Source organism: Haemorhous mexicanus, chromosome 3, assembly GCF_027477595.1.
Source record: "Haemorhous mexicanus isolate bHaeMex1 chromosome 3, bHaeMex1.pri, whole genome shotgun sequence".
Lineage (NCBI taxonomy): Eukaryota > Metazoa > Chordata > Aves > Passeriformes > Fringillidae > Haemorhous > Haemorhous mexicanus.
This window is the reverse complement of record NC_082343.1, coordinates 35,288,632-35,310,379: the sequence shown is the minus strand read 5'-3', so window position 1 is coordinate 35,310,379 and position 21,748 is coordinate 35,288,632. Positions and strand designations below refer to the sequence as shown.

General features: G+C 37.5%; 1 protein-coding gene across 4 annotated transcripts in view; it reads right to left on the bottom strand.

The window, feature by feature from the left end:
- The window catches only part of RMDN2 (regulator of microtubule dynamics 2), a 54,068-nt gene that overhangs the window by 9,679 nt on the left and 22,641 nt on the right, over positions 1 to 21,748 (bottom strand). For all 4 annotated transcript variants that reach the window (XM_059841341.1, XM_059841340.1, XM_059841338.1 and 1 more), the window contains 5 exons: positions 12,728 to 12,803; positions 10,976 to 11,053; positions 2,395 to 2,493; positions 553 to 606; positions 384 to 464 (listed from right to left, as the gene is read on the bottom strand). In XM_059841341.1, coding sequence (XP_059697324.1) covers positions 384 to 464; positions 553 to 606; positions 2,395 to 2,493; positions 10,976 to 11,053; positions 12,728 to 12,803 — 388 coding nt within the window. The remainder of the gene's footprint in view (positions 1 to 383; positions 465 to 552; positions 607 to 2,394; positions 2,494 to 10,975; positions 11,054 to 12,727; positions 12,804 to 21,748) is intronic.

Below are 21,748 nucleotides of genomic sequence, written 5' to 3'. Positions count from 1 at the left end.
GGCTTTCAGGAGCAGAGACTGTAGGACAAAAATCCAGAGTGCTTTCAACTGAGAAAAACATAGGTCTGGGGCAAAATTTCAGCACAGCTAGAGTGACACACTCAACTGCTTATGCTCAAGATGATCTAATGAAGTGGGTTGAATTACAAAGAGTACAATTCAATTTCTGATCCAGACGAGTCCCTGACAGCTCCCCAAACAAAGATTTTTTTAAAGCTGTTGATACAGACAACTGTAATGAGCCAACCTAGAGTGGAGGAAAAAGGAATGTTCTGTGTTCACAGGAAAAGCTGAAACATTATGTTGTTACCGGCAGTGCAATAATGGATGCCAAAGACAAGAGAGCAGTCACAAGGGAACAAGTTATCACTCTCAATACCCACCTCATTAGTAACTGAGAGAATTGACAGTGCAGAATCACAGCACTTCAGTGCGTTGTTTTTCTGGCCAAGATCTTTATAGCACTGAAAAGAAAAAACATTTTGTTTCCAATCAGACCACTGTAAGAACACCAGAGTCCACAAATCATTATTTTTAAAAGAACTTGGTTACCTTTGCCAAATACACATAATTGCATTTGGAATATCCTGGATGCATTTCTTCTGCCTAAATAACAAAACACAGGAAAGAAAAGAGACATGAAACTTGCATGATGAGATTTATGTGGTCTGCATAATATTTTTAGTAATGCACTACATTTCCTCAACATCAGACCGAATCATCCCTACTCTGTGTAATGCAATCTGTTTAGTAGCACTTAAAAAAAAAAAAATCAAGAAAATGAAACAAAACAAACAAAACAAAAAACAAAATAAACCCAAGAAAACCCCTTAAACCTTAAACCAGGCATAGGAGATGCTGACAGTGAACACAGAAAATGTTCTGTACTGCTTGCTCTCCACTCTCCCTAAGGACTCTGTAAAGATCTAGGGCCATTCTGTACAAGATCTGTTGGATTCATTCACTTACAGGGTAGGCTTAAAGATACCACTGTCTATGGATTATTAACGTGTATTTCCTCATCAAAGAAATAAGAAAGCAACCAACCATTCACACTTTGTGTAATGAGTAAAGAACTGTGTTTATCAATTTTACAATTACTTCCCTTCCACAGTCTCTTATCTTCTAGTTTTGGGTTCACCTTTCTTTTCAAATCATCATCTTCTGAAAAGTTCAGTTAATTAAAAAAGTTTATCAATGTCTTTTTATTTTTTTTAACAAATCAAGGATGTAGAAGCTTGCAGGATGAATAAAACTCTTACTAATTATCTACTAACAAAGAAGCAGCTTTTAATCAAAGAACAGCTATTGGGAGGGAAAAATTACCTCAGTGAAATTTATAATAGCTGTAATCTTTGGACCAAAACAACGCTGCTTTACCACAACTGTGTGGAATCAAACAACTGAAAAAAAAACCTAAACAGTTGTCTTTTAGACAGTAATTTGATTTTTGTTGCTGAAGATGACTTAAAACCACAGTCACTCTGCAGCCCACCACAAAATGGCCTAAAGCTAAAGCAAATGTTTCAAATTATTTCTACCACTTTTGGAATTTGACCTTCAAGATAAAATCTCTTAAACTGGGAAGATGGTAATGTATTGTACTGTCCAAAATTCAGAAGATCATTCAGTCTTTAAATAGACTAAGAACACAGAAAACAAGCCCTTTTTATAGTGAGGAAAAGATGCCCGTCCAATTTCTTTGAAAAACTTTGATAGTAATTGTAATGATAGAAGTTTATGCTTTGAATCTAGTCATGTGAAAAACTTGTATGCTTTTGAGCTCCAGAAGCAGAAATTATTCATATGGTAAGCAACAAAAGATAGATTTATTTTATTCATGTGGGGTTTTCTCATAACTGTGTTCAAATAGAATGCCCAGGAACATGGACCCATATGACAGAGCTTTCTTCTCTACTTCACTACAAAAGCCATTTCATCTCCACAAATCAGAAAGGCTTCTACTGAAATTCAATGGAAAATAGTTTCAGATCAGAAAAAAGAGAAGCATCACAATGTCAAAGTTTTCCTTGCCTATGTCAACTCTCGCAGAAACAGACAAATCAACAATCACTGTCACTATGGTTCATCAGTTTCAGCAGCATATGTAACTCATCTGTATCCATATCACGTTCAATTCAATAACTATTAACCATGGCCATTAATTGGAGAATTTCCTGAAACTAAATAAAGAAAAGAAAGGTGCTAACCACTCATGTCCAAACTAATTTTACAGCTGAAAAGAAAAAAAATATTTTAATAGAAAGCTCAGTGGTGTTTAGAAGAGCCCTGAATTTACAGCTACTGAACACAGTCTGTTGCAGACATCTTGACGATACTCACAAATAACAGCTGGCAAACAGCAACACAAGAAAACCCTTGGCTAGGACTTACCTTAAGGAAATTCTGCAATGCTTCTTCTACTGTTGAAGTTGGTGGAGTACCAAAGAGAGCAGCAGCTACATTCTTTTCAAGCCAAGACAACTGAGCTACCTAGAATTAAAAACAAACAAACAATTAAAAAAAAAGAGATTTCTTAAGAGTTGCTTTTCAGTTTTGCAGTAAAATCTGTCTTTCATATTGTACTACCTACACAATGTATTTTGGAAAAGAGCCTGTAAAGAAATTCTTTATAGGGTCAGTTTGGCCAGCTCAAAGCAGTCTTTTGGATTTTAGAGTCCTATGACCAAACACCAACATCCTCAGTATAAGGTTACTTCCATGTTCAAAGCTTAAAGTAAATTTTAGGTTTCATAGCATCTTGTCTTTTTTAAAAACTTAAGGCTAGAAACAGTACTTGAAACCTGTTAAGATTTTCATGAGATAGACAGTTTTGCAAGATAATCTATGCACTTGACTACTTTCCTACATTATAAAAAGGTGTTGCTGCAGTAAAAATGTGGGTTTGGAGCTTGTATAACAAGTTCATTAATTCCACAGAAGCTGGTGACAACCACTGTTAAGTAATAGGCTCAATTTTTAGCTCTTCCAATCTGACAAATAACACTTGCCAATGACCTCTTCTCATTTCAGGAAGATCAGCTGCTATAAAAGGACTTTAGGGAACTGTCATATTGCCACAAAATGCATATGACTTACATACACTGACACCTGACAGAAACTGCATTGGTTACTGCCAAAAGGTATTTGGCTCCATCACCCAATCCTCACAGCTCTAGCAAAGGATGGAGTTGCTATGAAATGCAGTGTGAAAGAAGAGCCTGTTTAAGTGGAGGAGTGAAGCCACCTTCCTTTGAACACTTCTACCACATCTGTAAAGAAAAGTCAGGAGTTTTTTCCTTCACATCTGTATTTGAAGCACAGCACTGATGGCTCTTGTCACAGAGCAGATGAGTCAAAACATGGTAAAAACCAAGGTTCTGTATTTTCTGGCCTGATTAGAGACAACACAGAAAAGAGGCACACACAGGGTGTGTGAAAGAGAGCCCCTAATCAGAGACTTGGAGTTGAGATGTGAATCACATAAGGACATCTCTTTTTCAGAAGGAGCTGCAATTCAAATAACAGACTTCAGCTGAAGTCAAGTCTCTCCTACTGCTATAAAATTTAAAACGGTTTTGCTTTGTTTTAGATTTTTCCTGCTTCATTCCCTGGTTTCTCAATATTTGCAGGGCTGCTTCTGCTCCCCAGCTTCACCTATATCTACCAATTATCCAGGAGATGTCAGTTAATAACTGTAAAATACAAGAATCCACTCTCTCATAACTATCCACAGCTACCAACCAGAATGCTTCTCCTTTGAACTGACATCAAGTTCTACCTACTTCTTGTTGCAAACGAAAAATACCATTGCAAAGACCAGAAACACAGGTTAGCATGCAGCAGGAAAATGCACAGGATCATGTTTTCTCATTTGGCCCCAATGTCTGTAGCTACATCAGAGCAGCAATGCATGGAGACAGAAGGCATCCTGTTCCAGTCATGCTAGCTGTTCAGCAGGGTCCCAAGGCCTTATTTGCTACATGTTGTCAGTAAGTGTCTCACACCAAAGCGCTAAATTATAACGCAGAGAGAAACAATATTACAAAAATAAAACTTTTGTTTTCATTCTGTTTCACATACCTCGCCTTTGAAGCTTCTTCTGAGAACAGAAAATGTTTTTAACAAAACCTCTCCAGCAATCACAGAGTTCTTACTCATTGGAGCAACAAGATGTTGTTGCCCTTGCAGTGCTTTCCCAATGTGTTACAAACTGAAACATGCTGCTTAAAACTTCTAATTGTAGGTATAGATATAATTTCCTTCCCCATTTCATTTCTCTCACTGTTGTATAGTTTCTGAGATATATTCTACAAGAGTTATTAAGAGAATCTTTGCCAAAGGGCTATTTTTTTCACGTCAATCTACTGTTGCCTTGTTCTCTCTTCTCTTGGAAGAGGAAGGGCGTTTCTGTATTTCTAGGCCCATCACATCAAGAAGGAGGAAGACAGGGGGTAAAAATAAAGGGAATGTGTTACACTGTTCTCTGCAAAAGCACACAACACCCTGGAGATACACACTGCAAAGATACAATTACCACACTCATGTCTGCTGTTTTGCAATAATGAGGAAACAAAATTGCAGTTTTTCCATGTGGAGTTATAATTAACTGTTGAAAACACAAGTTCTTCCTGGCAGTTACTTTATTTTCTTACGAGATTTAATCAAAACTGATTTGCTGAGGTTTTAGTCTTTATTTTGTCTGGCTTGGGTGCTGCTTTGCACTATTCATATTTCTAAAAAGCCCAAACATATATGCAGTTGGCTATTTTTATTTCTCCATCCCCATCAAGCTAAAACAATGTTTAAAAGTGAAATGCATGAAAGCACATGCACATTTCACACAAAACAACCCACACTGAAAGGAGGTTGTAGCGAGGTGGGTGTCAGTCTCTCCTCCCAGGTAACAAGTGATGGGACCAGACAAAATTGTACCAAGGAGAGGTTTGGACTGGATCTTAGGAAAATTTTCTTTACTGAAAAGGTGGTCAAGCATTGGAATAAGTTGCCCAAGGAAGTGATACAATCACCTCCCTGGAAGGGTTCAAAGACATGTGGGTGTGGCACTTGGGGACATGGGTTGGTGGTGAATAGGACAGTGCTGGATTAAGAGTTGGGCTTGATCTTAATAGGTCTTTTCCAATCTTAATGATTCTATGATTCTATGGCAATAGGTGAGGTTTTTTAATGTGCACTCTATCCAGCATTATACTTTGTGACTATTCCAGAGACAATCTGAGAATTCTGTGATGTTTCAGCAGTGAGATTTACATGCCACTGGCTTGATGAACTTTTCAGAGCAAGCCTAGCCCTCCATATATGAAGTACCTAGTTCACACAAGTTGTCCAGGTTCCTTGCATGGTCAATACAGAGAAGCACTTCCATTAGGCAATTCTTCTTCACCTACATTAGCCTGGGATGAACACTCCCATCTTTCTTTTCTTCAACTGCAAAAGGAGCACAGACCCTGGGGATAGCTAAAGGCAGCTGAGGTGAATCCCATCACAACAGCTTAACTGTGCCCCACCCAAGTTTGTCTGCACCCTTTACAACTGAAGTGGGACAAATGGAAGAGACCTGTTATATGCAATACACAAAACTGTGTCCCAGAGCAATAACGATGAACAGGAACCTATATTCTTCCTCTAAACACACATTAGCAAAGTTTTTAATTTGAAATAACTTCATTTGATTAACTCTTACACCATGTTCAATGAAACAGCAACATCATTCCTACTATACCAAGTTATTAATCATCCTCTCTCTGCGAGCAAGCACAGAGGATGGACCCCCTGGTGTAACATGCCCTAGCATTGAGCAGAATTGACTGCTACAGTCAAGGTTACTCCAATAGTGCAAAATGTATTTGGAGGTCCATACAAAATCAAGTATAAAAAGAGGGTAACTGTCATGAACTACAGCAGAACCATGATTTCACTTAGTGAGCGTTCCAAGAGTGGTAGAGTACAGCAGGTGATAAGGCAAACAACTACTGCTGCAAGTAATAGCTGCAACAACAACAAAATTAAGGAATGAAGATTGGTTTTGCCCTACAGATGATTTCCAAATGTTAAATGAGTTTTGGTTTTTTAGGTCTCCTAAACCCTGATGTCAGTCCTGCCAGAAGCCTGAAAATTCAGAGAAGCTCCGTAAGGAACACTTTGTTTCCACAGAATATCAGGTTTTAATGTACTGGGTCACTCAAGGAACATCACTCCCCAGCTGCCAAACATAAGGAGAGCTATTCCCACCCACTCAGGAGCAGCAAAGGCCTGAGGAACCATCAGCCAATTCTTAATCTCCCTTAGAGCTGAAGGGTAGTGGGTCATCCTGACAGCCTGGCCTTTGCCAAGGAGAGAAGGCCACTCAACAGTATCTCAAAGCAAATAGAGATGCTTGTCTCAACCAACCTCTCCTACAGATCTGTCAACAAACTTTCATCCATTTATCCTATACCAAAATCTCTATTATATCCAGAGATGGAAGAAAGGCACTCCCAGAGTTAAACTGCAGCTGAACGTTAAGTTCATACTCGGCACTCTTCCATCAGGCCTCTTGTATCTCTGAGGGCCAAGGCAAAAAATGTGGTTCTCCCCTAAAAACTGGGAAAATGAACTTCAAAAATATCTTTTTCTCTTCCTTAGCCTAGGACCAGCAAAAGTCATATACATATACTGTAACACTGGCTGGATTTTTGTCATCTGTTTGTTTTTTATGAGAAGCAAACCCTCCCCACTGACAGCTCCTTTCAAATTCCAGGATGCTGGTACAAAGGAAACGAACCTGCTGGAATTGAAAAACCATCCACAACTGACTTTCAGTCCTAAAAGACATCCTCTCCCAATGCTTCATTCCTAATAGCTCACTGAACATATACCACACAATTGTCTTCCATAAAAGCAGATCACAGCATTGATCCAGCTTCAGTAAAATATTAATGACACCTAATTAAATATCCCCAGAGGTTTTTTTTCTTTTTCATTCCAATTTATTAATGTAAAATTGTACTAAATAATTTTGCAATGTTTTGACTTCTGGAAGAGATTAAGTAACTGGACACCAATTTTGAAATATTGGCTTCCAACAAAAACATTCTCTTTCTTGCCAGCTGAGGAACCTGGACAATCTGCACAGGCATTTAGGTATTTATCCAGCTTGAATTGGGCTTTTCACTTTCCAGTAAGGGAAGCCCACTTAGAGAGCACACAAAGGAACTGTATCAATTTATTCCCTGATGTAACCCCAACAGATACTGGGATACACCAGAAACAAATCCAAAACATGGCATATAACCTGCAGAAGGAAAATCCCAGGAGATGTAATTTTTAACACACTACTAGCATTTACCAGGGACTCTGATCCAGTTTCATAAGTACATGATAGCTGTTCTGTACCTATCCTGTAATGGCAAGTAGACATAAATCTTAACTAGAAAGTTTTATAAGCTATTTGAAACATTCAAACCCTTAACACCCCTCCCCCCACCACCATACAATTATAAACAATTATCAGATAATTGTGCCCAAAACTTTAAGGAAATAATTCCTATATATCATGCACCATAGATCCATTCACTTCTTGTATACACAGCAGGTCTCATAGGCAAAATTTTGCCTACCATGATACCTATGAAATGACTGGTGAAAATCTTGCCTACCTGATACCAGAAGTAATTCTGGTGATACCAGAAGTAATTCTTGTGATACCAGAAGTAATTTTCTAACAGAGCTGAAAGAATTCAATGATCTTCCTCTTTTGTATAGCTCTACTGACTTTAAATGGTAAGAAAAATAAAAACAGCAAAAACTGATTTTTAGACAAGGTGGTGCACAACTATCACTGGCTCTGCATCACAGACAAACCCCAGGTGATGTGAGGCAGTGAAAATCCAGCTCATCCTTTCTGCTGGAAGGTGCTATGATACCTTGCATCAGCTTCATTTCTGGCCCAGCAAGAATAACTGCTGAGTAAGAAACTTGGCAGCGCTGTACCACTGCTCCCTGCAAAGGACAGTGCTACACTGAGGAAGGTGGGAAATGGCAGTCAGGCCAGATTAAACTCCACTAATTAAACAGCTTTTACTAGCACAGGATGCAGTCTTTGCATATAGATTTCAGTCTTCAATAAATCTTCTGCATCTGCGTCCACTGGTTTAGGGGTGACAGGATTGACAGTTGGACTTTATGATCTTGAAGGTCTCTTCTAATATTGATGATTCTATGATTATATACTTTTTACCTCAAAGTCTTTTCAATGGATTTTCATTTGTGAAAATGAACTGTAGCCCTGAGTTACACTTGAAGCATCCCCATTTACAGTATCTTATGCTACTCCTGTTTGTCATCCAAAAAAAAGTATGCTAGACAATAGTAATAAGATCCCCTAACATTAAATCAGGAGTGAATGAGAAATATCTGACTATACAAGGAAGACTTATGTACATCAGATTTCACAAAATGCTATCAAAGCCTATAAAATATAAAAACCTGCTATCTTTTTTAACTACACTGCTTCAGTAAAAGAATATGTGACCAAAATTACACAAAAATATCCTGGGAAGCAATACCTACAAAGAGCAAACATTGTGGTCAATCCTAACTTGATCCAAAAGTCAGCTAGGCTAAATGTAAAAGCTAACCTTCTTGCCTGAATCATCCCTTTTCTGCTCTAATTATCTCACACTGGACAACACCTTCCCAGCCTCAACAACAGTGAGACTGAACATTAAAAACAGAGCATCTAAGAGGAGCATTATCACTCAATCTACAGGTACCAGAATAGACGAGTGACAAAGGAATTTTTCAACACTCCATCATAACCTCTACCCTGACAAAGTATTTGGAATCAATGCCACAGCCAACAGTCTTCTTTTGGGATAATTGCCACAGCGTGAAACTTCACAGTCTGCAGAACAGGAGCAAGGAATTTGGCATACCTTCCACAAGCTCCTATGACTACATATATCACATGCACGGCCAAAACCTGAGTTAGTGGATCAGCACAGAAACAATTCACTCTGCTAAAACTATTGAGGCTATTACCAATCTCACTATGCTAGGGTTAAAACTAGTAATGCCTCAAAACTAATGTTACCAAATGACCTAATTTTGCTACTGAAAGTGTGCAAAGACAGTAAGTTTTCAACTGTCTGGGCTGACAAGCCCAGAAGTTGAATAAGATGTTATTCAGTCCTATACTTGCATTTGTTTAGAGTACAAAAATCTGTTCTGTGTGTTTCAGGTTACGATTTTGTCATGGCAGTCACAGAAGGCAAGAATAAAAAAAAAAAGAACAACAAAAATCTGAATTCAATCCTTACATATTTCAGTGGCTACATATGTTTAGGTAGATTGTTTCACTTAAATAAATGCAGGTTAGGTCATAACCTAAAGCAAATGCTAATCTGTGGTTTCAATGTTTAGTAAAGAAGTCCTGCATAGATGTTGTAAGCGTGGGATATGAATTTGTAACAATACAGTACAACAAACCACATCTATTAGTCAGGAAGTGGTGATCATCATGAAAATGAAACTAGTAAAAAAAAAAAAGTGCAATAAGAAAGAAGTGAAGTATACTGAGATTGTGTGTTTCCGAAAAGCAGCAGCTCACATGAGAAATAAGCCATGAAAAACATCTGGGAGTACTTGGCTTAAATGGAAGTTGCAGTTAGCTGTTGGGCAGAGCACAGTATAAAAGTGCTTAAGGAATCATTGGTCAGAGAGACGCTTCTCAGAGGCAGGACAGCAGGCATACTATAGGACCATCTTCAGCAACTTATTTATGCATAGCTATTGCTGATATTCAAGAGTACACTGTGACAAAAAGCAAAAAGCCAAATTCCTTGAAAAAGCTGGTGTCATTCCTTATTCAAATCAACAGAGAAAAAACATGGTTGCTGAAAGCTCTTTGGAAGTTAAATATATGAACTGAAAACTGCTGAAATATTACTTTGCATTAAGTCTTGTTGCAGATAAAGACAAAGTCTGCAATGTGTCACAGCAAATCCTTCTTTCCAGTTTGCCGGCACTTTGTAGTGACTTGCACTGGAAATATCCGAAAGAAAAAAGCTTGGCTGGGATTCACTACGCATTAGTAGTCATTATTCTGAGAAGACTCACAGTGATCTTTTACAGCATAGACAATGCAAGAATGCTTCATCCCAACAAAAGATTCCTCAAAGCACTAGAAATGAACCAGTATGGACAGCCAGCTGAGCCCTCAAAGATGTGGATTACCAAAAAGACAACTCCCTTATTAAAGCACAAGCACAATTTTTCTAAAAAATTTATTAACAGTTAATCTTGTAAACCAATTATCCTATTTTTTCATATATGAGTACTTATCACTACAGAATCTACTACAATCTAATATAATCTTTATAAAATATAAATAAAAATATACAACTAAAACAATCTTTAAAAGCAGCTGTTGTACTGGTATGACACAAATTGCATTTCTTGCAAAACTCATTGGTGAACTACAGATTTTTATGCATGAATATTTTTTGGACATTCCCTCGGAATTTACCAAGCCAGTATAGTAGCCTTGCTGCCACAGACATATTCCCACGGCATGTCAGTGCCTTTAACTTAAGTTATGGATGGGAAATAAAGTTACCACAGGGCTATGTTACCAGCTAATGTCCACCCAGAAAATTTATGGTAGAACAAAGAAGTAAACTCAAGAGGTCATCCTTCCTCCCTTCCAAAAATCAGTTACTTTTCATTCATTCATTCCGATAAAAAACCTGAACACAACAATGAGGGACATACAAGCACAGCTTACCTAATTACATTGGAGGAATGGTCAGCTGTGAGCATCATGCATCTGGTACTGAACTCAGGAAGGGGAAATGTCTGTTTCATTTAGCTCAAAACATCTACTTAAATAAACACTTTGTCTTAAGTCCCACTACTTAATTACAATTTTTTATTATACTCAATTCATATGTTAGATAAATAAAACACAACTTACTGAATAGCACCATCTTCCATTTAGGTAATATAAAAAGGGATCTTGAGGCTTAAGTTCAATTGCCTTGTCTAGGTGCTCCTATTGGAAAGAAAATTAGTATCACTTTAGATGTTTGTTTGGCAAGTGTGTTTACATTCTAAGTAGTTTGCTGCAAGTCAGAAACAAATTCAGAAATTCTCTCCTGCTGCAATTGTCTTCTAACAACCTAAAACTTCAACTAGAAAATCCCTTCCTCATGGAGGGAAACCACAAAATTATTTAGCAATGTTGCACACAATGCAAGAAGGCATGCTGCATTTAGAACATGACTAAATAGCTCTAAAGTTCAGTTAAATAATTCAAGAACTTTTGTCTTAAAAAGGCAACAACTTCAATTAAATTAATTTCATTTACAGTTAATATTAGGAAACTATCACAGATCAAATCAGTGAGGAAGCAACTACTCTTGAACAGATCTTACATGCCAGCACCCATTACCGAAGCATAGTTCCTTCCACCCTGGAATGTGACAGGTCCAGTGAAACGGTACTTGACACAACCAACTGTTATTATATTGTGAAATTCAGAAAATCAAATGGTTCCATTTATAGTGAAACTACAAAACTATAAAGTATCTAATGAGGCCCTTCCAAAATCATTCTCATTTCAGGTAATGAATTTTTTTTTCTCTCTTTATTTCTCTCTTTAATTTACCAAAGAAAGCTCTTATTGCTCAACCTGAGCTGGAAGAAAAAATAAATATTTCAGCCCTATCATCTGCCTCTCAAAATAAATTTCATTCAAACATTTCTTTTTTTCCCTCACATATCTTTCTAATTAAGCCAGTTGCAAAAGTATTGGACTTACACATATATAAGAGACTACTATATTATCATATCCACAAACTATTCAGATAGGAGCTATGCTTTCACACTACTATTTTCCTAAAGCAAAAGATTTCAGGATTTACTTGTGAGGAGCAAAACTTCCCTGAAACGGCTACTGCTCACACTGCAGTGACTCTTTTAAAACTCTTTTAAGAACTCCATCCTTGAACAGCTGCAGCACTTGTGTCATTTGTCATTTTCCCTTTGTTCCCAGCTTGTCCCAGTGCTCGGGGCTTAGCTCGCTTGGCACAGCTCAGATGTAATTAATGCTCTCTCATAGGAAAGCTCCGCCACACTCCAAGTCCTAACACGGACATGATGCGAGAGGAGCCCACCCCAGGCACTCCCCAGGGACTGGAACACGTCTGCTGCCTTTCACTGTCACCCAGAAAGGGGGGACGCCAGCTTGGAGGGCAAGGCATGGATGGAAAGTGTCTAAGCAATGCTGAGGACAAGGAGGGGGAGAGTAGCACATGTAACACAAACAGCTAACTCTAAAAAACACAATTACCTTTGCAAGGACAGAGTTAAAACAAACATTACTTAAGGGCAACATGAAGGATGACCTCAGAACTGTGTTAGTTCATTGCTTGCTATTTCATATGTTTTGGTTTTCTAAACAGAATCACTTTCCTCCCCCCTTTGACTACAAACGAAATCAGAAATCTTAAGGCTGTTCCCAGTATCCTACCTCAATTCTTATATTTTGCAAGCATATAATTTATTTTCATACATAATAGTAACCTTTTCAAGTTAACTTCAGCACCAAAATAGACATGTGAGGCTGAATTACTGTGTTGGAAAAACCTGTCTTTGACACTATATAAGGAAATAACTTAAAGGAATAGCTTAAAAAAAACCAATCCCAAATCCTACAAAAACATACCTTAAAGAGATAACCATTCCTGATTTTGTTTTGTACACTTTCAAACTGAGACATATAGCCACACATAATTGCAAACCTGAGAGGGGAAAAGAAAAACACACACACATACTTTTTGTGATTTAAATAAACTTTTGAATCAAATTACAAAATATTTCAATACCTAATGCACACATTTACACTTTTATTTTTCCATCTGAATGGGTGGATGGAAGTTTGGCATGAGCTACACATATTCAGAAACAGACAAAAACACAAACCAAACCAAAACAATGGAAACAAGGAGAAGTTTAAATGACACTATTTGGATTGTCAGTTAAGTGACAAAACAGATTTCTCCTCCAAAATTTCAGCCATTTAGTTCAGAGCGCAACACTTCCAGACTGGCTCTACCATTGACAGAGTTTACCTTGACACATTGTGCTCTGCACTTCACTGGGAACGCGAGCACCACCAGCTGCAGAAACTCACCCAGGAAGGCCAATGCTTGGGGTGTGCCCAGTAGGAAGCTGTACACACCCCAGAAACACTCACAGTTGCCTTTTAACCTTCTCAAGTGTCCCAGTGCATTCCTGCACTTCTGACATTCTTCTAGTGTCTTTAAAATTTGAAAACATACACACACATTCTGCTCTAACAGGATCACTACTGTATTACTGGATGTCTATTGCTAAGATCATTATTATTTCTATGATTATTACTGTGATTATCATGAATTGGGGACACTGAGTGGTAAAAGAAATGTGAGATAATTTCTATAAAATATTTGTATTGTTAAGCAGTTATAAGTGAAAATATTTTCAGAGGTAAACCTATAAAGATTCAGACCTCCTAAGCAGCACTTGTATCTTATTGACACTCCACCTAAATTTCTATTGCTTTCTTATTTCTTCAACAGTTATAGATCCTTAAGGCATAAAGAATCTCTTGCACAGATATCAATTACAGTTTCCTTGGACCTATTTTTATTGGTATTAAGACAACTTTGCACCTCTGTATAAAACTAACAAAACCACCAAAGAAATAGGTAAGCAGCAAAACCTCATGTAGATTATTTTTCTAATATTTTTCAGAATTTTACCTTTTTATCAAATATTTTACAATGCAACACCAAACAAAAATAAAATATAATCCTAAAAAAAGGAAATCAAGTTGAAGTCCAGAGGAAAACATGAGTTATGCAAGAAGCTTACTGAATTAATTATGGCAACACAACTACAATCTGTATGGCACATACAGTGTATAAGCACTATTAAACATCAGCTTTCTTGAATTGCTTTATATAATGTAATTATTCAAGCTCCAGTGAATCCTGATTAAAATGTCATTGCTAACACAACCCAAGAAATTACATTATTGCTCAGTTATATCTAATGGTTTTAAGTCAGAATTGCACATGCTATCAGTCGTTTTGGTTAGTAAGTGTTCCCAGGTAAGGCACGGAGTCAGAAGATCTTGTAAGAGCTCCAGACACACTGTCAAGCACTGTTGAGCAGGGTGTTTGTTGTGACCAATGTGCACTGGACAAAATCCAGCTAATGGCAGCACTAGTGCTGACAGAGCTGCAGCCGGAGTGCATTTCCTATGGGAACGAGCTGCAGTTGAGGGAAAAGGCAAGGGGTGGGGGTGAGGAAAGTTCAGGTATTTAGAAAGAGGGGGGAGGTAGTGAAAACTTTATTAGGGTTAAGTAACTCAGGCAACATTGCCCCTATTCCCTTCACTCATTAAGTGCTAATCAGATAAACTCAGCATACCATAGCTAAACGGATTGCTGCTACAAAAGAAAACAATGAAAAGCGAACAAGCTAATCCAGCATCTTGCAGTATTTCCCTGTCTGTGCGTGACAAGAAAGAGGGCCTTAGTTTAAACTAGTTCAAAGAAAAACTTCTACTTACAGCGAAAATCTCTTGGGAGGGAAATCCCAATGAAATTTCCACTGAATTAAAAGTAAGCTAACCTACTAACTTTATATACCCATTATTTTTCCAAAGAAAACATAAAAATGTCTTTCATATCTTCAGGGTTTTTTAATTTGCTTTGGTTTGGTTTTTTAAATTTTATAATTTTGAAGTGGACTAGACAGCCAATTGATAAAAAGTAATTATTTAATTTTTGAAATTCTATGGCATTTTGGATATTCATTTCATTTCTAAAAAACCCCCCAAACAAAATAAAAAAATGTGTCCTTTCTTTCCTAAGAAGAATTTTTAGACATTTTAAATAATTTTCAAAGAGTTTAAAACACCAGGCAAACTTTTATTTTCAATGGTGCAAAGGGTAATATTATTGAATGGTTTATATTGTAAGGGACCTTAAAGATCGAGTTTCAACTGCCCTGCCATAGGCAGGGACCCCTTCCACTAGACCAGGTTGCTCAAAGCCCCATCCAGCCTGGCCTTGAACACCTCCAGGGATGCCCATTCTCTGGGCAATCTGTTCCAGTGCCTCACCACTCTCATGGTGAAGAAAATTACCAAAGAAAAAGAGGCAGGGAGTAACTAGAAATGCTTCCATTTCGGGCTTTCCATGTCGTTCTTTCCACAGCCCTGGACTCCGTGGTCACCTGCCCCATCTCGTGGTGACAGGGGGAATACTGAAAAGATGATCAAATAACAATGCAAATATCTAATGAAATGGGTAAAAAGCACATCTGTTAGAAGTGCAGGCAATACTGGTTCTCTGCACAGCCATTACCTCCGTCACACCCTTTGAATATCAGAGTACTGCTTACAGAACTTTCACGGACAAAAATAAAGAGGAAATCGTATCAGCAAAGAGCTGCCAGGAATGACCTCTTTGCTGAGCTGATGTTACTCCCGGGCAATGTAAAAAAACAGCCCCAGACACATTCATCTAGATAAACACTACAATAATTACCTCATTAAGACTGACACAGTACTTGGTTGGTGTAAAAAATGTTATTCCCAGATGGAAGAAAAATTACTGAACACAGTGTAGCAGCATATGATTAATCCCCACAATTAGCAAAGCATCAAACAAACTCAATATAATAGGCCAGCACCATGTTCCTCCATTACAAATGATGTTCTGAAACTCAGACTTGCAAAAAATTCTAGCTGACAGAGATGGATGACAAGTACCTATGCAGCCATCATGCAGGAGGTCCTAACCAAAGTGAATTAACATTTTCCCTTCTGGTGCTACATGTGTATTTGGGAAAACTCTAAGTGGCTTATCTTACCTATTGCCAAAAAAAGAGAAGCAGGCTGATCCAATATTTTTATCAAGCCAATCTGAATTTTAATATAAAAAATTATACCTGCACTTAAGACTCTGTCATCCACAGCTTATTCTACATGAGACAGATTTACAGTAAAGATTTTGAAGTCTCAAATGAAGATGAAAGCACAGTAGGGCACTTAAATGTAGCATTATTTATCTTTTCCCTGATAAATTTCACATGGCCAAAACCAGAAATAACATGCACCTTCCCAGACTTGTTCCTTCCTCTCCTATATACTCTTTTATATATCCCAAACATATAAAAACCTTTTATGTCACATAGACTTTGGAAATGTGTGGGTACAGATTACATGTAGAAATCTAGATCTCCATTTTAGCATCTCAGTATCAATAGGAAAGGAAAACATCAATTTTTTTAATTGTATCTGACAAGACTTTGCAAATGGGAGTTTGTGATATTTGTCAACCACCAAAGTTTAATTCATGTGTTTCATAACTGTTTTTCACTCCCTCCTCCTTATCTGAGAAATATGAAACACGTAAAGCAGTGTGAGCAAAGGCTAATGTGTGGGCAGCACACAAGAGGCCCAGTGAAAAGAAAGTTCATTCTCACTCCAGTTCTAAATGTGTTCTTACATCTCCCCACCTCTGCATGGCTCAGTTCTGTGCGTGCCATCTTATATTTTAGCCCCCAACTCCCTCACTCACCAGTTTCACCCACTTGTATATTCTGACAGTCTCTGCAATGCAGTGAGACCCACAGGATTTCTTTTTGACATTATTTCAATGAGATACCAATTTCTATGTAGAGATTTTGCAACTGAAATTACTGATTATGATCCCTGTTGCATTGCCCTTCCCGAGATCCCAGTTTTGCATACTTCATATTGTATCACTTTGGTACCAAGATATTTAATCTACAAAAATGCATCTGACATGAAGTTTCCATGGAAAGTACTGGTTTGTACTGGTATATGATCATCCTCATGGGGATATGGAAGCAGTGCCTGAGAATGTCTAAGATGGCCAACACACCAAGTAATAAGATGTGCCAAGGTGCAAAGTGAAGTGTTTAGGTGATTTGTTTGTTTGCAGAGATATTTTGTTAAGGGGGATTTTATTTCCCTTTCCTTTTTCTGGGAATATAACTGAGTCTACACTGTAGAAATTGGCAGAAATATACTTTTCATTTAAAAAAATCACCAGAACATTGAAGCTAAGCTCCAGGGAAACATCAGATGTAGCACACACTTGTATAAGTAACACTTGCAAAAACACGAGAAACAAACCCCTACTTTGGTTTAAAAAACCTCAAAGGTGAGGACATTAAGAATTCTGGCTTTATTTACTGCAACACATGGAGCATACCAAATCAAGGGAAAACGCTGCTGTTAAAGTGTATTCACAGAAGTTCACTAGTAGAACATGTGGATGCCATGTTCAGCATTCCTTAGGCTGTGAAACCCACAGCTGTGTTAAATTCCTGTTTCCAGAAATTTAACTTTTATTTTTATAACAGACAGTTGTTACAGATGGAAATACAGTCTTGAAGAAATTAGCAGGATAGTCTTCACAAGTGTAGAAACAGAGTGAAACAATAGCTTTCAGAGACAGTAACACAACAATTCTCCTTGATAGAAATATAGTAGGCATCATTAGGTTGTCAGAATTATTTCCTCTGTGACCATTCTGGCAAAAAGCTTGTAGTAAACTGATCTTTTCACATGTCCAACCTTCCTCCTTTGCACTTGCAGGAGTATGCTGCAGTGTTTCACTGATCAACTTTCTTCAGGACAACTTACAGCTTTTGAGAAATGGCTTCTGAATTTGAAATTTTCAATTATTTAAAAAAAAAAGATGTAATTCAAAGATTACTGACTAGGATTACACATAATTAAGAACAAAGATTGCTGTAAAATTTCTTTGGTCTTTCCATGAATCAAATACAGGGCAAACAACTAAGAGCTGGAAACCTTGTATTTCTGTACAAACTATCAATTTCTGAAAAATCTGACTGCAGGATAGAAACAGATGCTTGTCACTTGCAAATTATCTAAAATCTTGCCTCATCTAAGTTTAAATAAGGAATAATTAAGGGCAGCAGGTAACAAGCATTTAGTTACAAACAGCTGAGGATTTAATTTTAAAAGTTCTTGGTAGTATGACCATATCCTACAACACAGTCCAAAATTTTGATGAGTTTTCTTTCACTGGAAAATTATTTTTATGCCATCACACCTGAAAAACCTGACAAATTATCTGTTAGAATTTTATTACTGAGATGGAATGTTCACTTTTTTGTGGGAAGTTTGTGTAAAATCACCAAAACACCCAAATGACAATGATTTGTGTCCTTGATGAACTAACCTGCACTACTCTTCTGTAGTGTTGCCTGCTGGTGAGAGACTGTACCTAAGCTCTGGAACTCACTTCCATGGAAAACCTAGGGTTTGTGAAAATATCTGTACTTCTGATGAACACTCATACACATGACAGAGAAAACTCTTGGGGTGTTCAGAAAGGGTCTTCATTTACAGCCACTGGGTTTTCACTTGCTAACTTCACTTGCACCTAAATGAGACGTGTTGTATGACTCCCACCAACAGGTGACTTCTAGAGAGTAACACAAACTCAAGAGCAGCACCAAGTTCGTGGCAAATAACCAAAGCTCAATGCAAAGAATTACCTTTTTAAGTAATTGTCCTGAAAATTTACCATAACAGTAACCTTTTTGTTCTTTGCAAAGCCTGTAACAAGTTTGCCTCAACAAAAAAGGAAGTGTGGGGATCTGTGCAACAGCAGAGAAACCTTCCAGACCTCTTCCCCAAACTCATGAAGTTAAACCAGCAACAAACCTCCCACAAATATAAAAATTCACTGGTTTTGCAAAAGACTTTAAAAGTCATAGTTTAGTTTTAAATAAAAGCACTGTTCTTATGCCTCTACATTTTGTTTTCTGTAACTGTAAAGTTGTAAAGCAGCACAACTACAAAGCAACTGTAGCACCAAATTGTTCACATAGCACTTCTAATTAAATTCTGGGTGATAAAGATGGTCCATGATCCAAGATGAGCTGCGAGGATTCACAGGTGTCCTTTGGGAATCACTGACCCACAAAATTAATTTGTTTGAGGCTTGGAAAATATAAGAGGACCTGCAATGGCTGATGATAACTTTTGCATGTGAGTTCCTCCATCACTTGAAAAATTGACACTGGCTGAACAAAGCCACAAATCACTTAGAATATTTACTCTGTCTTTCTTTAGGGTGTTCATACAAATATTAAAGCTCTCTTTTTCCTTTCCAGTGTTGCCATTTACTTCATTTATTTAGAGGTCAACATTCAAAAAGTCTGAAGGTTTTTGATCTCATTGGCAACTACAAGATTAAGTATTATCACATGTTTTCAAAAATCTGGATTCAGATATGAAAATTATTTGCAGCTGCAATTCATTACAAAAACCAACTGACTACTTCAAGATATTTTGCCTTCTTTGTTCTGCATATGTTTCCTCAAATTTAATTTGAGGCTGAATACTGTTAGCGTTCTAATCAGTAAGTTGAACAGCTGGAGTGTTGATCATTTTATCATACAATTCTACAAAAAAATATAGGTGATACTCTACGAAGATATATGGCATCTTTTTGTTCTTAGCTGAAGCAAATATCAAAAGTAAGGCAATACAGCTGAACTTTAAGCCTATAGTAGCAAGTTTGCTCATGGAACCATTCCACTAAATTCTACTGGTGGACACAAAAAATGTGTTCTGTCTCACAGACAACTCAGAGCAGTTCCACAAAACAGAAAAATACCGGCTCTGGAAAAGGGATGCTTTTTCTTGTATAACTCTGCCTACACTAGGACAATGATGTGTGCCAAGGTGTCACAAGGACTTGTTTATTTGGTAAATAGAACTTTCAAGCAGCAGGGATTAGGTTCCAAAAGAAACTTCCAAATGGGTCTATAGACCTAACCACTGCATGACAGGCACAGTGCATATTTTTATTGGAAAAAAAAGGAAATCGTTAAAAAATGCCTTTTTCTAATATTTCTAAATATTAGGGAAAGTTCTATAGAAGATTTCGTAAGAGACAATATTCAACAGCACAACTTCAAATGACCCTTTAGTCATAGCAGGGAATATTTTTAGATCAATTCAGCACCATTGAGAAATTCCTAATTAACTTAAAACCCAAAAGAAATTTACTCTAAAAATAAAAACAAGAGTACACATCTAAGCTAGGGATATTGGTAAGACAATAAGAAGAAGTTCCATAAATAACCAGAAGGAAAAAAACCAGAAATGAAAGTTCAGAACAGCGGGCAATGAGGAAATAATGGCAAAAGATGAAACCAACAAGGCTGAATTCAATTTCCTTCTCACTTATACCCCTCCTGCTCCACAAGGGTTAACTGTAAGTAGAGAGCAAGGTACAGGACCAGGAAAAGAACAGGCTATCATTTAATCCTCACTCACTTAGTAAGCCATAATATATTAAACAGTTTAAGAGAACGCTAGAAATAATGTATGAGTGGACAACATAGATAGCAGCTATACCAAACGTGAGTAAAAACCTCAGTTGTGCTGATTGGAAATATCAAACCCCCTCAGAAATTAGTAAGAAATCAACAAAAACTTTCTAAAACTTTCTTCAGTCAAGGTCAGAAAACCAGCATGGTTATCAATAGCTGATACAGACTGACATAGCCTTACATGCAACAAACAGATGGGCTCATCTTACATAGGCTAGGATTATTTACCTTGTACAGCTTTAGAAAATGTTATGTTAGCAGCGAGATGAAAAGGAAGGATTTTGGTCAGAGACAGCATTGCTTTCACACTGACCTTGCACTCATGCTCAGCTTCTCATTTGTCTCTGTTACAGCCAGCAGAGACCCTGTTCAATTCACAGGACCCCTGCCCAGAAACAGATGCCTACTGCCACTGGAGATGCCCTAGGGCTTCTCGCCACTTCTGGATGATGGCCTGGAAGTGTAGAGACCCCAGAGGTCCTGTGTGATATCTGTCATGCCATGCAAATATCCTGGCACATCAAATGGCACATGCTGCCTTTCAACTCTCCATCCCCCGTAAGTGCAGGATCAGGCCCCTGCTCACATGCAAGCACATATGACAGAGACAGAACATCCACGTGTTCATCTGGAGCTGGGTACTGCCCTTCAGCTCTGATCTTGACCACCCACTAGTGATCCTAGCATCTTTTTGTATAAATATTTGTTCTATTTTTTTCTTTTCAGTAGTTTTCTCTCCCTTATAAATATTCTTATTAACTATAGATTTCATATTACATTCACATATTATTTATTCATAACTTAATTGTATTGCATCATTATCTGTTTACACACAGTCTTTTCTATTTATAACCTCAGGTAAAATTCTGTTTGTATACAACTTTGAGAGAACAGTTTTTACAGAGAAGATTCCCTAAAGTCTTATTTCCTGTTCATGGGGATTAGCATGTGAAATAATGTTTAGATAAACTGGAAAAATTTGCATTAGGCCAGACTCAAACAATATAGATCTGGCACAGAGCTGACTACAGAAGTCTTGGGAGTAATGCAGAAAGCCCCATCTGCAAGCAAAAAGACAAACATAGCTGCTATCAGGGAGAAGGAGAAGTGTTACAGGCAAACCAGCCTAACCTGAAGACAATACAGGATAAATTATTCTGGAAGTGCATAAGCATACAGAACAGTTAACACAAGATTTTTGTGAAAAAACAGGATAAAAAAAGAATTCTGGCAAGATAAAAAAGCCTGGGTAAGAGGAATGCAACAGATGAGATACATCTTGTTT